Genomic DNA, 20744 nt, shown 5'->3' on the forward strand with positions numbered 1-20744 from the left:
GAGAGTCCAAATGTATTCTAGCTCAGGGCTCTTGGGTTGATCAGAACTTGATCGAATTCCAAAGTATCTGTTCCAAAGCCCACTTTTTATGCTTTTGTTTTCAACCATTCTATGTGACAAACCACACGTTGCGTAGTTACACTTCTTCATTATCTTTGAACACTGAATTGATTGTCCTGTCCTTGCAGCACACAGATCCGCAACTCCATTTATTGACTCTTATTCCCTAACTTTGAATGATCAAAAGGAGCTTTTCTGCCTGTTCTGTGTCTGCAATAACTTTAGTTTTAACAAGTTCTTTTTCCATGGACTGATCGAACTCCCCAACAATTCCATACCAATCTTCTGTTTCTGAAAAAGATGATATAGACCCTTCTGCAAAACCTATCAACAAATTAAAGCTCTCTGCTTTTCATTAGGTTTATTGTCGAAGCTGACCACTGTTTTAAGATCAGTCTTGATTCAGGGTGTGATTATATTACTGGACTGATAATCCAGAGAACGTGAGTTCAAATCTCTGGAGAAAGCCATGAAGGGATTTAATCATGAGGATGAGAATTTTCAATTTATAGGGCTTGGGGATCAGGTCTGCGAGCACAGGGTGATGGGTGAATTGGGACGTTGCGAGATGGGATGTTTTAGATGAGCTGAATGGTCAGGTCTGGAAGATTGATGAGGGTTTCAGCTGTCGATGGGCTGAGGCAGAATCTGGTAATGTTGTGATGGTAGAATTCGGAGGTCTTTGTAATTGAGAAGATATGGGGTGGGAAGCTGGATTCAAATAGGACGTGGAGATTGAGTCTGGTTGAACCTGGAACAGTGGCCGAGGAGGGGAATGGAATCGATGGCTAGAATACGTAGTTGGTGGCGGGGGCTGAAGACTGAAGATGGTTTCCCAATACTTACACATAATGTCACCTATCTGGTAATTCAATATGTGCCTTATTGGTAAAAAGATTCATTGTTTGACCTGTGTCCAGGTCACTTCACAATTAAGATTGTGTTTTAATTCAATTCATGGGAAGCATGGGATTGATTGCCTGTGGAACCGATTTTTGCCTTGGCCACAAAGAAAACATCTTGAATGCTTCCGAATTATGAAGGATTGAAACTGGCATGTTCGTTTGTGAATACTTTTGGATTTTTGTTTCCAGATGTTATCTGCCACCTACCTCAAAGCAAACCTCCCACTGCCCCCTCCCAGATTATAATCCAGAACAAAGTTCCCACTGCCCCCCTCCCAGATTGATAATCCAGAACAAAGTTCCCACTGCCCCCTCCCAGATTGCTAATCAAGTGCTCGAGGCTGTTTGTCCAGATTTGCAGGCTGATACCTAGAATGAGTTTGTCTCTGCCACTTGAAGTACCAGTAAACATGGCACATGAGAGGGAGCTGTTGCACTTTACTCAAGCTGTAACATCCCTCGGTGACCTTCTGTATTGGTTCAGTTTCCTTCAGTCATATTGAAGAGTCAATTTGCACCCAGGAAGGATGTGGTTTTTATTTATGTTCCTGATATTTTAAGCTTGTGTTGGAGCCATCGGAGCAGCAATACTTACATAATACAGTGTGTACTATGTAATCCAGGACTGTAACATTACTGTTACTGTCACAACAACATTGTGATATTTCCCTGTCACATGGGAGCAGGACCACTGAATGCTTTGTCACATTGCTTGTGTGCCATAGATGTCAGCCTTGGCTCAGTGGCAGTGATCTCGCCTCTGAGTCACAAGGTCATGGGTTCAAGCCCACGCAAGACTAATCCAGGCTGACACTTCACAGGGATTGCGTCACTGTCAGTGGTGCTGTCCTTCGGATAAGACAATAAAACCAAGGCGTTGTCTGCCTTTGAAGGTGGATGTAAATGATCTCTCAGCACTATTTGAAGAGGAGTAGGGAGACCTCCCCAGTGTCCTGGCCAATATTTATCTTTCAACAATGTCAGCTGTGGCTCTCTGTGAATCGCCTCTGAGTCAGAAGGTTGTGGGATCCAATCCCGTTCCAGGACTTGAGCACAAAAATCGAGGCTGACACTCCTGTGCAGTGCAGTACACTGTCATAGGTGCTGTCTTTCAGATCAGATGTCAAACCGAGGTCCCATCTGCTCTTGGGTGGATGTAAAAGATCCCATGGCACTATTTTGAAAAAGAGCAGGGGAGCTATCCCCAGTGTCTTGGTCAATATTTATCCCTCAATCAACATAACAAACAGATTGTCTGGTCATTATCACATTGCTGTTTGTGGGAGCTTGTTGTGCGAAAATTGCCATTTCATACTTCAAAATCACCTGGAGTGAGCCTCCCAACCCCACCCCTCCAACTCCCCTGGAGTGATCCTCTCTTCTCCCCCCCCCCCCCCCCCCCGACTCACCTGGCGTGATCCCCTCTCTCTTTTCCTGCCCCCCGCCCCAACTCACCTGGAGTGATCTTCTTCCCCCCCCCCCCCCCCCCATCCTGAATCACCTCTGGGAGTGATGGGGGAAGCTATTGGGGGGGGTGAAGAGATGGAGGGAGGCTAAGATGGGGGGGGGGTGAAGAGATGGAGGGAGGCTAAGATGGGGCGGGGGGGGTGAAGAGATGGAGGGAGGCTAAGATGGGGGGGGGGTGAAGAGATGGAGGGAGGCTAAGATGGGACGGGGGGAGGGAGGGAAGCTGAGATGCGGGGAGAGATGTAGAAACTGCGACCTGGGAGTGATGGAGAGAGGCTGAGTTCTGGATTCTAACCATTCTTTATTTGAAATCTCTCTCAGGGATGCGGGACACAAGTGCCCAGTGGATAATGAGATGCTGCTGGAAGCCCAACTTTTCCCAGATAATTTTGCAAAACGGGAAATTCTTTCGCTGACAGTCAAGTGCCCCAACAAGGGCTGCTACCAGAAAATGGAGCTGCGACACCTGGAGGTTGGTTTGGAGGAGTTTATTACCCACCGATCGTGGATATTGTTACAACTTTGTGATTTGTTTTTGTTGTTGATTGTTTTGGTTATTCAAAAGTTGCAGACTTGATTCTCATTGGACAATGCTTATTGAAATAGGGTTTTAGGAGGGCCCTCTGCTTTAAATTGTGTGCCTTGCTGAAAATGAATATGGTATCCCATCTACAGATTGTCAATGCACTGTCTACCGCCACAAAGCCCACCTTTCTTCAACCTATTCTCAAAGCAGCAGTCGGTCAGTGCACTGTCCATTGTGGTCATCGACCGTACTGACCCGGTCAGTGCACTGTCCAGTGTGGTCATCGACAGTACTGACTTGGTCAGTGCACTGTCCAGTGTGGTCATCGATCGTACTGACCCGGTCAGTGCACTGTCCAGTGTGGTCATCGACAGTACTGACCTGGTCAGTGCACTGTCCAGTGTGGTCATCGACAGTACATAGAAAATAGGTGCAGGAGTAGGCCATTCGGCCCTTCGAGCCTGCACCACCATTCAATATGATCATGCTGATTATGCAACTTCATTACCCTATTCTTACCTTATCTCCATACCCCTTGATCCCTTTAGCCGTAAGGATCATATCTAACTCCCTTTTGAATATATCTACCGAACTGAGCTCAACAACTTTCTGTGGTAGAGAATTCCACAGGTTCACAATTCTCTGGGTGAAGAAGTTTCTCCTCATCTCGGTCCTAAATGGCTTGCCCCTTATCCTTAGACTGTGACCCCTGGTTCTGGACTTCCCCAACAGCGGGAACATTCTTCCTGCATCTAACCTGTCCAGTCCCATCAGAATTTTATACGTTTCTATGAGATCCCCTCTCATTCTTCTAAATTCCAGTGAGTATAAGCCCTGCCGATTCAGTTTTTCTTCATATGTCAGTCCTGCCATCCCGGGAATCAGTCTGGTGAACCTTCGCTGCACTCGCTCAATAGCAAACATGTCCTTCCTCAGATTATGAGATCAAAACTGTACACACACTCAAGGTGTGGTCTCACCAAGGCTCTGTACAACTGCAGTAAGACCTCCCTGCTCCTATACTCAAATCCTTTCGCTATGAAGGCCAACATGCCATTTGCCGCCTTCACCGCCTGCTGTACCTGCATGCCAACTTTCAATGACTGATGTACCATGACACCCATGTCTCGTTACACCACCCCTTTTCCTAATCTGCCACCATTCAAATAATATTCTGCCTTCCTGTTTTTGCCCCCAAAATGGATAACCTCACATTTATCTACATTATACTGTATCTGCCATGCATTTGCCCACTCACCTAACCTGTCCAAGTCACCCTGCAGCCTCTTAGCATCCTCCTCACAGCTCACACTGCCACCCACTCTGCAAACTTGGAGATATTACATTCAATTCCTTTGTCTAAATCATTAATGTATATTGTAAATAGCTGGTGTCCCAGCACTGAACCTTGCGGTACCCCACAAGTCACTGCCTGCCATTCTGAAAAGGACCCGTTTATTCCTACTCTTTGCTTCCTGTCTGCCAACCAGTTTTCTATCCATGTCAATACATTACCCCCAATACCATGTGCTTTAATTTTGCACACTAATCTCTTGTGTGGGACCTTGTCAAAAGCCTTTTGAAAGTCCAAATATACCAGATCTACTGGTTCTCCCTTGTCCACTCTACTAATTACATCCTCAAAAAATTCTGGAAGATTTGTCAAGCATGATTTCCCTTTCATAAATCCATGCTGACTTGGACCGATCCTGTCACTGCTTTCCAAATGCGCTGCTATTACATCTTTAATAATTGATTCCAACATTTTCTCCACTACCGATGTCAGGCTAACCGGTCGATAATTCCCTGTATTTTCTCTGGGGTTATATTAGCTACCCTCCAATCCATAGGAACTGATCCAGAGTCTATAGAATGTTGGAAAATGACCATCAATGCATCCACTATTTCTGGGGCCACTTTCTTAAGTACTCTGGGATTCAGACTATCAGGCCCCGGGGATTTATCGGCCTTCAATGCCATCAATTTCCCTAACACCATTTCCTGACTAATAAGGATTTCCTTCAGTTCCTCCTTCTCGCTAGACCCTCGGTCCCCTCTTATTTTCGGGAGGTTATTTGTGTGTTCGTTATTGAAGACAGAACCAAAGTATTTGTTCAATTGGTCTGCCATTTCCTTGTTCCCCATTATGAATTCACCTGATTCTGACTGCAAGGGACCTACATTAGTCTTCACTAATCTTTTTCTCTTCACATATCTATAGAAGCTTTTGCAGTCAGTTTTTATGTTCCCTGCAAGCTTACTCTCGTACTCTATTTTTCCCCTCCTAATTAAACCCTTAGTCCTCCTCTGCTGGATTCTAAATTTCTTCCAGTACTCAGGTTTGCTGCTTTTTCTAGCCAATTTATATGCCTCTTCCTTGAATTTAATACTATCCCTAATTTTCCTTGTTAGCCACGGTTGAGCCACCTTCACCTTTTTATTTTTACGGCAGGCAGGGATGTACAATTGTTCATCGATGTGATCTTTAAATGTCTGCCTTTGCCTATCCACCATCAGCCCTTTAAGTATCATTCGCCAGTCTATCCTAGCCAGTTCACGTCTCATACCATCGAAGTTACCTTTCCTTAAGTTCAGGACCCTAGTCTCTGAATTAACTGTGTTACTCTCCATCTTAATGACGAATCCTACCATTATTATGGTCACTCTTCCCCAAGGGGCCCTGCACGACCAGATTGCTAATTAATCCTCTCTCATTACACAAGACCCAGTCTAGGATGGCCTGCTCTCTAGTTGGTTCCTCGACATATTGGTCGAGAAAACCATCCTTTTTACACTCCAGGAAATCATAGAAACATAGAAAATAGGTGCTGGAGCAGGCCATTCGGCCCTTTCAACCTGCACCGCCATTCAATATAATCATGACTGATCATTCAACCTCAGTACCCCACACCAGCCTTCTCTCCATACCTCCTGATCCCTTTAGCTGTAAGGACCACATCTAACTCCCTTTTGATTATGTCCAACGAACTGGCCTCAACAACTTTCTATGGCAGAGAATTCCACAGGTTCACAACTCTCTGTGGAAAAAGTTTCTCCTCATCTAGGTCCTATATGGCTTACCCCTTATCCTTAGACTGTGACTCCTGGTTCTGCACTTTCCCAACATCGGGAACATTCTTCCTGCATCTAACCTGTCCAGTCCCGTCAGAATTTTATATGTTTCTATGAGATCCCCTCTCATTCATCTAAATTCCAGTGAGTATAAGCCTAGCAGATCCAGTCTTTCCTCGTATGTCAGTCCTGCCACCCCGGGAATCAGTCTGGTGAACCTTCATTGCACTCCCTCAATAGCAAACATGTCCTTCCTCAGATTAGGAGACGAAAACTGCACACAACACTCAAGGTGTGGTCTTACCAAAGTCCTGTACAACTGCAGCAAGACCTCCCTGCTCCTATACTCAAATCCCCTCGTTATGAAGACCAGCATGCCATTTGCTTTCTTTACTGCTTGCTGTATCTGCAAGCCTGCCTTCAATGACTGATGTACCATGACACCCAGGTCTCGTTGCACCTCCCCTTTTACTAATCTGTCACCATTCAGATAACCTGCCTTCCTATTTTTGCCACCAAAGTGGATAACCTCACATTTATCCACATTATACTGCATCTGCCATGCAATTGCCCATTCACCTAACCTGTCTAAGTCCTCTTGCAGCCTCTTAGCATCCTCCTCACAGCTCGCACTGCCACCCAGCTTAGTGTCATCTGCAAACTTGGAGGTATTACATTCAATTCCTTCGTCTAAATCATTCATGTATATTGTAAATAGTTGGGGTCCTCCTCCACAGTACTGCTACCAGTTTGGTTAGCCAATCTATATGTAGATTAAAGTCACCCATGAAAACTGCTGTACCCTTATTGCACGCATCCCTAATTTCCTGTTTGATGCAATCCCCAACTTCCTACTACTGTTTGGTCTGTACACAACTCACACTAACGTTTTCTGCCCTTTGGTGTTTCGCAGCTCTACCCATATAGATTCCACATCATCCCAACTAATGTCCTTCCTTATTATTGCGTTAATCTCCTCTTTAACCAGTAACGCTACCCTACCTCCTTTTCCTTCCTGTCTATCCTTCCTGAATATGAATACCCCTGGATATTGAATTCCCAGCCTTACTTACCTTGGAGTCATGACTCCGTAATCCCAATTACATCATATCCATTAACAGCTATCTGCGCAGTTAATTCATCCACCTTATTATGAATGCTCCTTGCATTGAGACAGTACTTGTTGTGCGAGGCCCCTTGGGGAAGAGTGACCATAATATGGTAGAATTCTTTATTAAGTTGGAAAGTGACACAGTTGATTCAGAGACTAGGGTCCTGAACTTAAGGAAAGGTAACTTCGATGGTATGAGACGTGAATTGGCTAGAATAGACTGGCAAATAATACTTAAAGGGTTGACGGTGGATAGGCAATGGCAAACATTTAAAGATCACATGGATGAACTTCAACAATTGTACATCCCTGTCTGGCGTAAAAATAAAACGGGGAAGGTGGCTCAACCGTGGCTAACGAGGGAAATTAAGGATAATGTTAAATCCAAGGAAGAGGCATATAAATTGGCCAAAAAAAGTAGCAAACCTGAGGACTGGGAGAATTTTAAAATACAGCAGAGGAGGACAAAGGGTTTAATTAGGAGGGGGAAAAATAGAGTATGAGCGGAAGCTTGCTGGGAACATAAAAACTGACTGCAAAAGCTTCTATAGCTATGTGAAGAGAAAAAGGTTAGTGAAGACAAATGTAGGTCCCTTGCAATCGGATTCAGGTGAATTTATAATGGGGAACAACAAAATGGCAGACCGGTTAAACAAGTACTTTGGTTCTGTCTTCACGATGGAAGACACAAATAACCTTCTGGAATACTCGGGGACCGAGGGTCTAGTGAGAAGGAGGAACTGAAGGAAATCCTTATTAGCCGGGAAATTGTGTTAGGGAAATTGATGGAATTGAAGGCCGATAAATCCCCGGGGCCTGATAGTCTGCATCCCAGAGTACCTGAGGGAGTAGCCCTAGAAATAGTGGATGCATTGGTGATCATTTTCCAACAGTCAATCGATTCTGGATCAGTTCCTATGGACTGGAAGGTGGCTAATGTAACACCACTTTTTAAGAAAGGAGGGAGAGAGAAAACGGATAATTATAGACCGGTTAGCCCGACATCAGTAGTGGGGAAAATGTTGGAATCAATTATTAAAGATGAAATAGCAGTGCATTTGGAAAGCAGTGACAGAATCAGTCCAAGTCAGCATGGATTTATGAAAGGGAAATCATGTTTGACAAATCTTCTAGAATTTTTTGAGGATGTAACTGGTAGAGTAGACAAGGGAGAACCAGTAGATGTGGTATATTTGAATATAGAAACATAGAAAATAGGTGCAGGAGTAGGCCATTCAGCCCTTCGAGCCTGCACCACCATTCAATAAAATCACCTCAGTACCCCTTTCCTGCTTTCTCTCCTTACCCCTTGATCCTTTAGCCATAAGGGCCATATCTCACTCCCTCTTGAATATATATAATGAACTGACATCAACAACTCTCTGGTCGGGAATTCCACAGGTTAACAACTCTGAGTGAAGAAGTTTCTCCTCATTTCAGCCCTAAATGGCTTACCCCTTATCCTTAGGCTATGTCCCCTGGTTCTAGACTTCCCCAACATCAGGAATATTATTCCTACATCTTTTGACAAGGTACCACACGAGATTGGTGTGGAAAATTAAAGCATGGTATTGGGGGTAATGTACTGAAGTAGATAGAGAACTGGTTGGCCAACAGGAAGCAGAGAGTCGGGATAAAGGGGTCCTTTTCAGAATGGCAGGCAGTGACTAGTGGGGTGCCGCAGGGCTCAGTGCTGGGACCCCAGCTATTTACAATATACATTTATGATTTAGATGAAGGAATTGAGTGTAATATCTCCGTTTGCAGATGACACTAAGCTGGGTGGCGGTGTGAGCTGTGAGGAGGATGCTAAGAGGTTGCAGGGTGACTTGGACAGGTTAGATGAGTGAGCAAACGCATGGCAGATGCAGTATAATGTGGATAAATGTGAGGTTATCCACTTTGGTGGCAAAAACACGAAGGCAGAATATTATCTGAATGGTGGCAGATTAGGAAAAGAGGAGGTGCAATGAGACCTGGGTGCCATGGTACATCAGTCATTGAAAGTTGGCATGCAGGTACAGCAGGCGGTGAAGAAAGCAAATGGTATGTTGGCCTTCATTGCTAGGAGATTTGAGTATAGGAGCAGGGAAGTCTTACTGCAGTTGTACAGGGCCTTGGTGAGGTCTCACCTGGAATATTGTGTTCAGTTTTGGTCTCCTAATCTGAGGAAGGACATTCTTGCTATTGAGGGAATGCAGTGAAGATTCACCAGACTGATTCTCTGGATGGCTGGACTGGCATATGAGGACAGACTGGGCCTATATTCACTGGAGTTTAGAAGGATGAGAGGGGATCTCATAGAAACATATAAAATTCTGACGGGACTGGACAGGTTAGATGCAGAAAGAATGTTCCTGATGTTGGGGAAGTCCAGAACCAGGGAACACCGTCTTAGGATAAGGGGTAAGCCATTTAGGACTGAGATGAGGAGAAACATCTTCACCCAGAGAGTTGTTAACCTGTGGAATTCCCTACCGCAGAGAGTTTTGATGCCAGTTTATTGAATATATTCAAGGGGGAGTTAGATGTGGCCCTTACGGCTAAAGGGATCAAGGGGTATGGAGAGAAAGCAGGAAAGGGGTACTGAGATGAATGATCTTGTTGAATGGTGGTGCAGGCTCGAAGGGCCGAATGGCCTACTCCTGCACCTATTTTTCTATGTTTCTATGTACTGGCCCGCAGTGCACTGTCCAGTGTGGTCATCGACAGTACTGACCCAGTCAGTGCACTTTGTTCCCCCGTCCTCCACGTAACCCAACTCTGAATCGGCAGCAGGGCCAGGTGTCTGGGCTCAGAGTCCGATCACGGAGGGGGAGAGGCAGCAGTGAGGTTGGGGGGGAAGGAAGGGTTCATTGGGTGGTGACCTCGATTTATTTTGAACAAATTCTGCTCAGTATCGTAGAAATTTCTGTGCGCAAATTGGCTGCCGTGTTTGCTGCTGGAGAAAACTTTGCAACACTTTCCTTCAATCACAGCCAGATCTCCCTGCCTGTGTTTCCGTGAGCAGACCTTTGGGCCAGCTCGGGGTGGGTGGAGATCTGGTTACAGAGTATTGATCTTAAAAGTGCTGAATGAATTTTAAGCCGGGTCTCGGTGACAGCTGGGAGTGTGTGACCGTTTACGGTGTACAGAAACCTGTTTCTTTGCCAGGCGTGGCATGTGTTGACCACTTTGTGCCGTGTGTGTTGCAGGATCACCAGGAGCAGTGCGAGTATGCCTTCGTCGACTGTCCGCTGTGTGACGCCGTGCTCTGGCGAAAGGAGCTGCAGGAGCATAGGGACTCGGACTGCCCCAAGAGGCCTGTGGTCTGCGAAAACTGCGCCTTGCTGATGGCCTATCAGGATAAAAAGGCAGGCTTCCTCTTCCCAAATCCCCCATCCCCCATCACTCCTACAGCTCCGCCCTCCTCGGCCTGGAGACTGGCATACACTCTCCAGCCTGCGGACTTCCTGTCATTTTGTAGATAGTTCCAGTATCGCTTCCCCATTTGAAAGTGATTTATTTTGTATTCTTCCCCTTTCCTCGCTGCCCTTGAGCATCCCGTGTCACCCAGCTGTCAACAATGAAGGGCGTGTTAGGAGTGACCTGGGCACAGATTGCAAACCCCAGTTGAGAGCACCGTGGAGCTGGAGTTATTTTCCCACAGTGAAGTACTTCAAAACAGGTGACCTTTCGAAATGAAAATGAATGGCAGTTGCTGCTCTTGACGTCATTCCCTAAATGTGAAGGCTGGAAGACTTGGGTGTTTTCCCAATTCTCTGCCAGTTTGCTGCTCTTGAGTGAACAAGTGCGTGTGAGGCGGGTCTTGCCCTCCCCACTTTCCACCCCTCCCTCCCCCCGCCCCCTTCCCCCCCCCCACAACACTCCATTTACATCTTGTCCTGCGGAGATGAGGAATCGGCACCTGGGAGAGATGGGGACACGGTGAACTCCAGCCTGTGCTGCTTAATGTTAGAGTTGACCCGCAGCTCTCCTCACTACTAACCACTGATTCTGGAAAGAAATAAACAGAAAGGACTTGCATTTATATAGTAACCACGGGGCATCGCAAAGCACTTCACAACCAATAAAGTACTTTTTGAATTGTAAGCACCGTTGGATGCGCAGCAGCCAATTTGCACATAGCCACATCCCACAAAAAGCAATGTGATAATGACTAGATAATCTGTTTTGGTGATGTTGTTTGAAAGATAAATACTGACCAGTATATCGGGGAGAACTCCCCAGCTCTTTTTCAAAATAATGCCATGCGAGATCTTTTACAATCCACCTCGGGGAATACGGAGCCTCGGTTTAACATCTCATCTGAAAGACGGCACCTCCGACAGTGCAACACTCCCTCAGTACTGCCCTGGAGTGTCAGCTTGGATTATATGTTCAAATCTCTGGAGTGGGATATGAACCCACAACTTTCTGACTCTGAGGCAAGAGTGCTTCCACTGAGCCATGGCTGGATTCTGAATCTAACCCAGACTGACTGAATGTGTTCTGTCCTCAGTATGGTTTTAGTTGAAATGCCTCATTCGGGTTTCTAGCTTCTCCCCTGAGCCACTCCAGCTTGTAGGCTTCTTCCTGCAACCACTGGGGCCTCTTGAGGGGGAAGCTTCTCCCTGACCTGATGAGGCGGCAAAGCACAGCCCTCTTCCTTGGCAGTAGGATAGTTTTTTAAATGGTTGCCAGGCAGAAGGCAAAATTCGTTGGAGCACCGATACACTGGACCAGTGGTTGTAAAGTGCAGGTCACATCCTAGTTTTTAAATGGTGAGGTTACGCCGTGCAAGAGGTCACTGCTGTTGAGGTGTTTCACACAGACGGACGATACCATTCCTTACTGTCCGCTGTGGCTCAGCGGGTAGCACCCTCGCCTCCGAGTCAGAACGTCATGGGTTCAAGTCCCTCAAAAATCTAGGCTGACACTCCAGTGTGGTGCTGAGGGAGTGCTGCCATCTTTTGGATGAGACGTTAAACCGAGGTCCCATCTGTTCTCTCGGGTGGCCTTAAAAAGATTCTGGGGCACTATTTCGAAGAAGAGCAAGGGAGTTATCCCCAGTGTCCTGGCCAATATTTATCCCTCAATCAACGTCACAGAAACAGATTACCTGGTCAATATCACATTGCTGTTTGTGGGAGCTTTCTGTGCGCAAATTGGCTGCCGCGTTTCCTACATTACAACAGTGACTACACTTCAAAAAGTACTTCATTGGCTGTAAAGTGCTTTGAGACGTCCGGTGGTCGTGAAAGGCAAGTCTTTTCTTTCATTCCGTAATGGGTAACTCGAACACCAGGAAAGGAAGTGATGTAAGTTGGTAGAAATCTCCGTGGGTCGGGTGCTTCATTTACAGAGGCTCTGGTGCAGCCAGCTACCTGTCCCCTATACCCTGAAGGCCTAGGATAAGAGAAAAGAGACAAAATAGAATTGGTGAACACCTTCCCCTCCCACCTTTTGTCTGCACAGGTTTTGATATTTTCTGAATCCAATGCTAAAATAAATAGTGTTTTCTGCAGAGACCAGAACTGAGAGTAGATAAGCACGATGGCCCCATCCTGTGGGTTCCATTTGGACTGCGAACCCTTTGAAGGAAGGATGCTGAGCAGGAACCAAGTACTTCCCCACATTAAAGACAAATAAAAGTATTCAGAGAGGAAAATTCTTTTGGCTCCTCTTGCTCACAGTTCAGAATGGCAGATAACTGACAGCAGATTTCCTGGCCCCTCGTGACTGCGTTATACTATGTGGAGCAAAAAGAGGGAGGAAAAATAATAACTTTCTTGCTGAAGCACGATCTTAAAAGGCCACTGTGTGAAGATGAGTATTTTACATTGGTGTGACTCTAGGGGCTCAATTTTCCCCACTGACGCTTTTTGGCGTATTGCAAGATTTACGCCGTTTTTTTTGGCCCTGACTAGTCCAAAAGAATAACTTGCAAGTTTTCCCGTTTTATTTTTGAAATTGGCGCTGCGCAGCCACTCCTTTAGCTTCGGGGGGTGGAGCCTATTGTCTGTGCCGAAAAAATGATGCCTTTTTCTGCGCATGCGCGTAAAAGAAGACATTTTTGACGTGATTGCTATGGTCGCGCTTGTCCAGCACGGCTCTCAGTCTGCATTCGGCCAGTTGTGTGTGAAAACTTTAATTCTCATTGGTAAACTCGGAGCTGCAATACAAGATGCAACGAGGCTCAAGGACCAAGAATTCCTTACAGGATGAAGTGGAGGCCCTAGTTACTGTAATTGAGGCCAAATGGCATGAGCTGGGCACCAGCAGAGGTCACAAAAATTTCACCAAAAGAAATGAAGAAATGCTGGAACCAACTTGCAGAGGATTACTGTGCAATGGTGATCACTCCGAGGTCTGCGGGTCAGTGCAAAAAGTGGCAGGAACTTGGTCAAGTAGTTAGTGTAAGTAATATTTTCATTTATTCAATAGAATTGCAATTGTAAATGTGACCATCTGTATATGTCTCACCCAGCAGAAAGATACCCTCTCTAAAATGTTGTATTTTCATCTTTGCAGAGGAAGGTGGAACACAACAAAAGGGAAAGAACTCGAACAGGAGGAGGCCCAGCAAATCTGACACCCTTGGAAGAGAGGGTCGCTGCTTTGATGGGTCCTGCCTGGAGAAAAGCAACCACCACTGCACAAGCTGGGCCCACACTCGAGGGAGAGGGTAAGTCCTGCAAATTCCACAGCTAAATGTTAAGTAATGCGCAGGCTAGACATGCTTCGGTTCATGGGGATGTCTCCGTCAGCTACTCTTCAGTTGATGCAGTGTGCTATCATTCATCGTGGTCGTTCAAATCAGCCTGCTGCCTGCGCTGTGTGAGCCTACTCATGCCACCCACACTGCCCCCCCCTCCTCTGCTGCTGACCATTTGTCTGTTCTGTTATATATTTTGCAGAACTTGAGGCCAACCCTGACGAGCCTGAAGAGAACATCTTCTAATCCGACCTTCCAGACCAAGAGCATGGGGGTCAGGAGGAGGAGATGGATGAAGCCTCCATTGGTTGTACTCTGGCGGAGGTGCTGCCCATTGAGGTGTCAGGCCCTTTTCTGAGTGGTACAAGTGTTGGGTCATTCCATGGTTTCTCACAGTCCGAGGCTGCGGGTCCCTGTGAGGTGCAGCGAGCCACACCCAGGGCCCCGCCCCACCGTCCGAGGCTGCAAGTCCCAGTAGGATGCAGCTCGACAGCGCTCTCCTGAGGAGCAGCATCGAACAGATGTGGTTCAGATGATGGCAATGAGTGCGGAGAGCATTGACCTCACCCGATCACTCCTGGACACCATCAGTGGGGTGGGTGATGAGGTGTCGGGAGAAGTAACAACACTCTCTCGAGAAATGGGAACACTGTCCGGGAACATGAGGGAGGGAATGTTGCAGGTAGTTGATACACTGTTGGTGAACATGAGGGAGGGAATGTTGCAGGTAGATGAGACACTGTCAGGGCACATGAGGGAGGGAATGTCGGAGTTAGCTGCTGCAATAAGGGAACATGCCCAGACCCCGCGCCCATTGACAGAATCAACTGCCGCGCCCATTGACACGATCAACTGCCACTCCCACTCCAATTCCCAGACCAGCCTCTGAAGAGGCCCAAGCCGGGCCTTCCACATTACCCTGCCCCCCCCCCGCCCCAAAATCAAGTGCGCATTACCCGAGATGTTTGAAAGAATAAGCTTGGTACCAACCTGAAAAATGCTGTGCCACTGCCTGCGGGCAGGGGTGGAGTCACCAAGACCAAGCGCAGTGGGCGGTCTTAGAATAAGGCAGAGGAGAGATGGGTGCAGCCTTTCTTTGCTACTGTTATTATTAACTGTTGTAACTTTTCAAATTAAAAGTTTTTTGTAAGTTATGTAAATTTACAAGTTTAAACGTTTGTAAGTGATCTTAACTGAAATCTTTAAAGTTTGATACAAGAATATTTTTATTTAAGTACAAACAAGTGTTAAACTTTTGAATAAAATATATTTTAAATTATAACTGAATCATTTCCATTATTTGTTCCATTAACACAACACAACATTACAGAACAGGTCCAAACAGTAAACACGGTCCATTTGGAATAGCTGATGCTGAGCCTTCAGGTAGCAAAGCGTTCACGGATGAGCTGCTGGCACAAGGCTCCAGCAATCGTTAAAGGGGCACGACGGCCCGCCTTCCTCCACTGTCTTGCTCCGTGTTCTTGCATAGCTTCCTCGTCTTCCTCGTCATCTGCATCTTGCTCTTCATCAGCCACTCTCACCTCAAGTGCGTCTTCTACTATCAGTTGCTGCTGCCTCATGGTGGCTAAGTTATGCAGCATGCAGCACACAACAGTGAACTGACTGACAATCTCAGGGGAGTATTGCAAGTAGCCTCTGGAATGGTCCAGGCATCGGAAACGCGGTTTCAAAATGCCAATGGTCCTCTCTATTATGCTGCGTGTCGCAATGTGCGACATGTTGTATTCCCGGTCAGCTTCCGTCCAGGTTACGTGTAGGGGCGTCATGAGCCAGGTGACGAGACCGTACCCTTTGTCACCCAGCAGCCAGCTCTGCCCTTCTGGCTGCTGCTGAAACATGGCAGATATAGCGCTCTCGCGTAGGTGAACGCATCATAGGTACTCCCAGGGTATCTCGCATCAACTGACATGATGCAAAGCATGTCGTCACACACGAACTGCACGTTCATGAAGTGGAAGCCTTTTTTGTTCTTGTACATCTTGGAATCTTCCAAAGGTGCTCGCAAGGCGATGTGGGTACAATCAATGCAGCCCTGTACCTTTGGGAAGCCAGTAATCCTGGAGAAGTCCACAGCCCTTTCACACATTGCCTGGGCAGTCATGGGGTACTTTATGTTGTCATTCCTCCGGGCATATAGTGCAGCAGTCACCTGCTGAATGCAGATATGTGTTTCATGTTGAGAAATGGCGCACAGATCCCCAGTTGTGGCCTGGAATGGTCCAGATGCATAAAAAGAAAGTGCAGCTGTTACCTTCACTTCAACTGACAAAGCAGTCCTCCTGATATTTCTAGGTTGCAGGTCTGCTTTTACTAACTCACAGATCTCAATTACAACTTCTTTGTGGAAAAGTAACTTTCTCACACACTCTGCATCACTCAGGTGCAGGTATGAACGCCTGTCTCGATATACCCGATGTAGGTAAGGCCTCCTGCCCATCATCCTACGTGCTTTAAGGTTCTTCATGCGATGACGTCAAATCAATTGGCTCCCACGTAGCACCATGATGCAGAAGGCTCGCACAAAGTATGGCATTGTCAGTATTGCTTCCAAATAAATTGTACTTTTGCAAGAAGCTCAAAACAGCAGCACAAGGAATTAAATTTTCTTTGCTCTCTCCCCACGATCGAAGCCCGAGTATGGACCACATCCAGGTCTGCGCATGTGCAATAGGCTTACTTAGAACGGGAAGCTAGGCATTCAAATGAGGACATTTGGAGCAACAAAGTTTAATGCAATTTTTTAATTTTAGATTTTTTTCAAAGTACCACGCCACCACCAACCGAATGTCTCCTCACTGGGCTCGGGCATCGGCCGGCAGAATCGCTCCCTTACCCAGACACGGGCACGACAAACACCCCCCCCCCCACCCCCGGCCTCTTTTGAAGCTGCTACACAGTGTAAGGCTTCTTGTGCCTTCAGTTCGGTCCCCACCCTCCCCAGGCTTCTTTTGAAGCCGAGCCCCTGTGTCTGAGCGAGGGAGCGATTCTGCCGACCGACACTTGAGCCTGGTGAGGAGACGTTCGGTGGTAGCTTGGCACTTTGAAAAAAAATCCAAAATTAAATAATTGCATTAGAGTTCCATTTTCTCCGGTTTTTAAGTTTGAAAAAATTAAGCTTCATGATGCATATTTAATGTGTTCTTGACTTCCTCCAAAACTTTGCATAAAAACTTTGCTAGTGCTGTTGGGGAGGAGTTAAAGTAATATGGCAGGGGGATGGGAACCAATGCAGGGAGACAGAGGGAAACAAAAAGGAGACAAAAGCAAAAGACAGAAAGGAAATGAGGAAAAGTGGAGGGCAGAGAAACCCAAAGCAAAGAACAAAAAGGGCCACTGTACAGCAAAATTCTAAAAGGACAAAGGGTGTTAAAAAAACAAGCCTGAAGGCTTTTTGTGTCTTAATGCAAGGAGTATCTGTAATAAGGTGGATGAATTAACTGTGCAAATAGATGTTAACAAATATGATGTGATTGGGATTACAGAGACGTGGCTCCAGGATGATCAGGGCTGGGAACTCAATATCCAGGTGTATTCAACATTCAGGAAGGATAGAATAAAAAGAAAAGGAGGTAGGATAGCATTGCTGGTTAAGGAGGAGATTAATGCAATAGTTAGGAAAGACATTAGCTTGGATGATGTGGAATCTATATGGGTAGAGCTGCAGAACACCAAAGGGCAAAAAAACGTTGGTGGGAGTTGTGTACAGACCTCCAAACAGTAGTAGTGATGTTGGGGAGGGCATCAAACAGGAAATTAGGGCTGCATGCAATAAAGGTGCAGCAGTTATAATGGGTGACTTTAAAATGCACATAGATTGGGCTAGCCAAACTGGAAGCAATACGGTGGAGGAGGATTTCCTGGAGTGCATAAGGGATGGTTTTCTAGACCAATATGTCGAAGAACCAACTAGGGGGGAGGCCATCTTCAACTGGGTGTTGTGTAATGAGAGAGGATTAATTAGCAATCTCGTTGTGCGAGGCCCCTTGGGGAAGAGTGACCAAAATATGGTGGAATTCTGCATTAGGATGGAGAATGAAACAGTTCATTCAGAGACCATGGTCCAGAACTTAAAGAAGGCTAACTTTTTGAAGGTATGAGGCGTGAATTGGCTAGGATAGATTAGTGAATGATACTTTAGGGGTTGACTGTGGATGGGCAATGGCAGACATTTAGAGACCGCATGGATGAGCTACAACAAATATACATTCCTGTCTGGCGTAAAAATAAAAAAGGGAAGGTGGCTCAACCGTGGCTATCAAGGGAAATCAGGGATAGTATTAAAGCCAAGGAAGTGGCATACAAATTGGCCAGAAATAGCAGTGAACCTGGGGACTGGGAGAAATTTAGAACTCAGCAGAGGAGGACAAAGGGTTTGATTAGGGCAGGGAAAATGGAGTACGAGAAGAAGCTTGCAGGGAACATTAAGACGGATTGCAAAAGTTTGTATAGATATGTAAAGAGAAAAAGGTTAGTAAAGACAAACGTAGGTCCCCTGCAGTCAGAATCAGGGGAAGTCATAACGGGGAACAAAGAAATGGCGGACCAATTGAACAAGTACTTTGGTTCGGTATTCACTAAGGAGGACACAAACAACCTTCCGGATATAAAAGGGGTCAGAGGGTCTAATAAGAAGGAGGAACTGAGGGAAATCTTATTAGTTGGGAAATTGTGTTGGGGAAATTAATGGGATTGAAGGCCGATAAATCCCCAGGGCCTGATGGTCTGCATCCCAGAGTACTTTAGGAGGTGGCCTTGGAAATAGTGGATGCATTGACAGTCATTTTCCAACATTCCATTGACTCTGGATCAGTTCCTATCGAGTGGAGTGTAGCCAATGTAACCCCACTTTTTAAAAAAGGAGGGAGAGAAAACGGAATTATAGACCGGTCAGCCTGACCTCAGTAGTGGGTAAAATGATGGAATCAATTATTTAGGATGTCATAGCGCATTTGGAAAGAGGTGACATGATAGGTCCAAGTCAGCATGGATTTGTGAAAGGGAAATCATGCTTGACAAATCTTCTGGAATTTTTTGAGGATGTTTCCAGTAGAGTGGACAAGGGAGAACCAGTTGATGTGGTATTTTTGGACTTTCAGAAAGCTTTCGACAAGGTCCCACACAAGAGATTAATGTGCAAAGTTAAAGCACATGGGATTGGGGGTAGTGTGCTGATATGGATTGAGAACTGGTTGTCAGACAGGAAGCAAAGAGTAGGAGTAAATGGGGACTTTTCAGAATGGCAGGCAGTGACTAGTGGGGTACCGCAAGGTTCTGTGCTGGGGCCCCAGCTGTTTACACTGTATATTAATGATTTGGACGAGGGGATTAAACGTAGTATCTCCAAATTTGCAGGTGGCAGTGTGAGCTGCGGGGAAGATGCTATGAGGCTGCAGAGTGACTTGGATAGGTTAGGTGAGTGGGCAAATGCATGGCAGATGAAGTATAATGTGGATAAATGTGAGGTTATCCACTTTGGTGGTAAAAACAGAGAGACAGACTATTATCTGAATGGTGACAGATTAGGAAAAGGGGAGGTGCAAAGAGACCTGGGTGTCATGGTACATCAGTCATTGAAGGTTGGCATGCAGGTACAGCAGGCGGTTAAGAAAGCAAATGGCATGTTGGCCTTCATAGCGAGGGGATTTGAGTACAGGGGCAGGGAGGTGTTGCTACAGTTGTACAGAGCCTTGGTGAGGCCACACCTGGAGTATTGTGTACAGTTTTGGTCTCCTAACTTGAGGAAGGACATTCTTGCTATTGAGGGAGTGCAGCGAAGGTTCACCAGACTGATTCCCGGGATGGTGGGACTGACCTATCAAGAAAGACTGGGTCAACTGGGCTTGTATTCACTGGAGTTCAGAAGAATGAGAGGGGACCTCATAGAAATGTTTAAAATTCTGATGGGTTTAGACAGGTTAGATGCAGGAAGAATGTTCCCAATGTTGGGGAAGTCCAGAACCAGGGGTCACAGTCTAAGGATAATGGGTAAGCCATTTAGGACCGAGATGAGGAGAAAGTTCTTCACCCAGAGAGTGGTGAACCTGTGGAATTCTCTACCCCAGAAAGTTGTTGAGGCCAATTCACTAAATATATTCAAAAAGGAGTTAGGTGAAGTCCTTACTACTTGGGGGATCAAGGGGTATGGCGAGAAAGCAGGAATGGGGTACTGAAGTTGCATGTTCAGCCATGAACTCATTGAATGGCCTACTCCTGCACCTATTTTCTATGTTTCTATGTAAAAACAATGGTGTCTTTCTGTGCCAATTTTTTTTAATGTGCGCTGGTTTTTCTTAAGTGGCCAGAAGGTGTTTGGGAGTGGTCACATACGCCGTCCTAGGAGAAATGTAAGTTGGCCAAACTTGCATAAATGTGAAAAACTGCCGCAGACGTCAGGTTACGCCCCTATGACGCAAAAAAAAACTAACTTAAACAAAACTAAGTAACTGAGTTACGCTGGCAAGCAAACTTTGGAGAAACTTGGATTTTATTATTTAGGCTGAAAAAAGCGGCCTGTGCCGAAAAAAACGGCGCAGATAACGGGGGGAAATTGAGCCCATTGATTTGTACACCAGGGGGCAGTGTCTCACTGCAGATCTTGTGTCAGAATCAGTGTTGTACCTGTAATAGGTTCAGCTATCGACAACCAAGTTAAATGTATTCCATCCAAAAATGAGTTTACCTTTTTTAATCTTTGCTTTTACTTCATTTTCTCAACATGTCAGAAATAACATTATTTGCTGTGCTCAGTCAGTAGACTCTGGAAATCGAGGGGTCTATTTTTCTTTGTGTTTCCCTTCAGTGAAAGCCAAATGGTTTGATTTTTCTTCCCATTGTGTCTCTGGTCTCCCTGGTTCATGTACTTGTGCCACTGAGGGATTTTAT

General features: G+C 46.0%; 1 protein-coding gene across 2 annotated transcripts in view; it reads left to right on the forward strand.

Annotated features, from left to right (window-relative positions):
• The window catches only part of traf6 (TNF receptor-associated factor 6), a 52636-nt gene that overhangs the window by 17537 nt on the left and 14355 nt on the right, over nt 1–20744 (forward strand). For both annotated transcript variants that reach the window (XM_070899367.1, XM_070899366.1), the window contains 2 exons: nt 2754–2904; nt 10336–10494. In XM_070899367.1, coding sequence (XP_070755468.1) covers nt 2754–2904; nt 10336–10494 — 310 coding nt within the window. The remainder of the gene's footprint in view (nt 1–2753; nt 2905–10335; nt 10495–20744) is intronic.

This window comes from Pristiophorus japonicus, chromosome 14, assembly GCF_044704955.1.
Source record: "Pristiophorus japonicus isolate sPriJap1 chromosome 14, sPriJap1.hap1, whole genome shotgun sequence".
Classification (NCBI taxonomy): Eukaryota; Metazoa; Chordata; class Chondrichthyes; family Pristiophoridae; genus Pristiophorus; species Pristiophorus japonicus.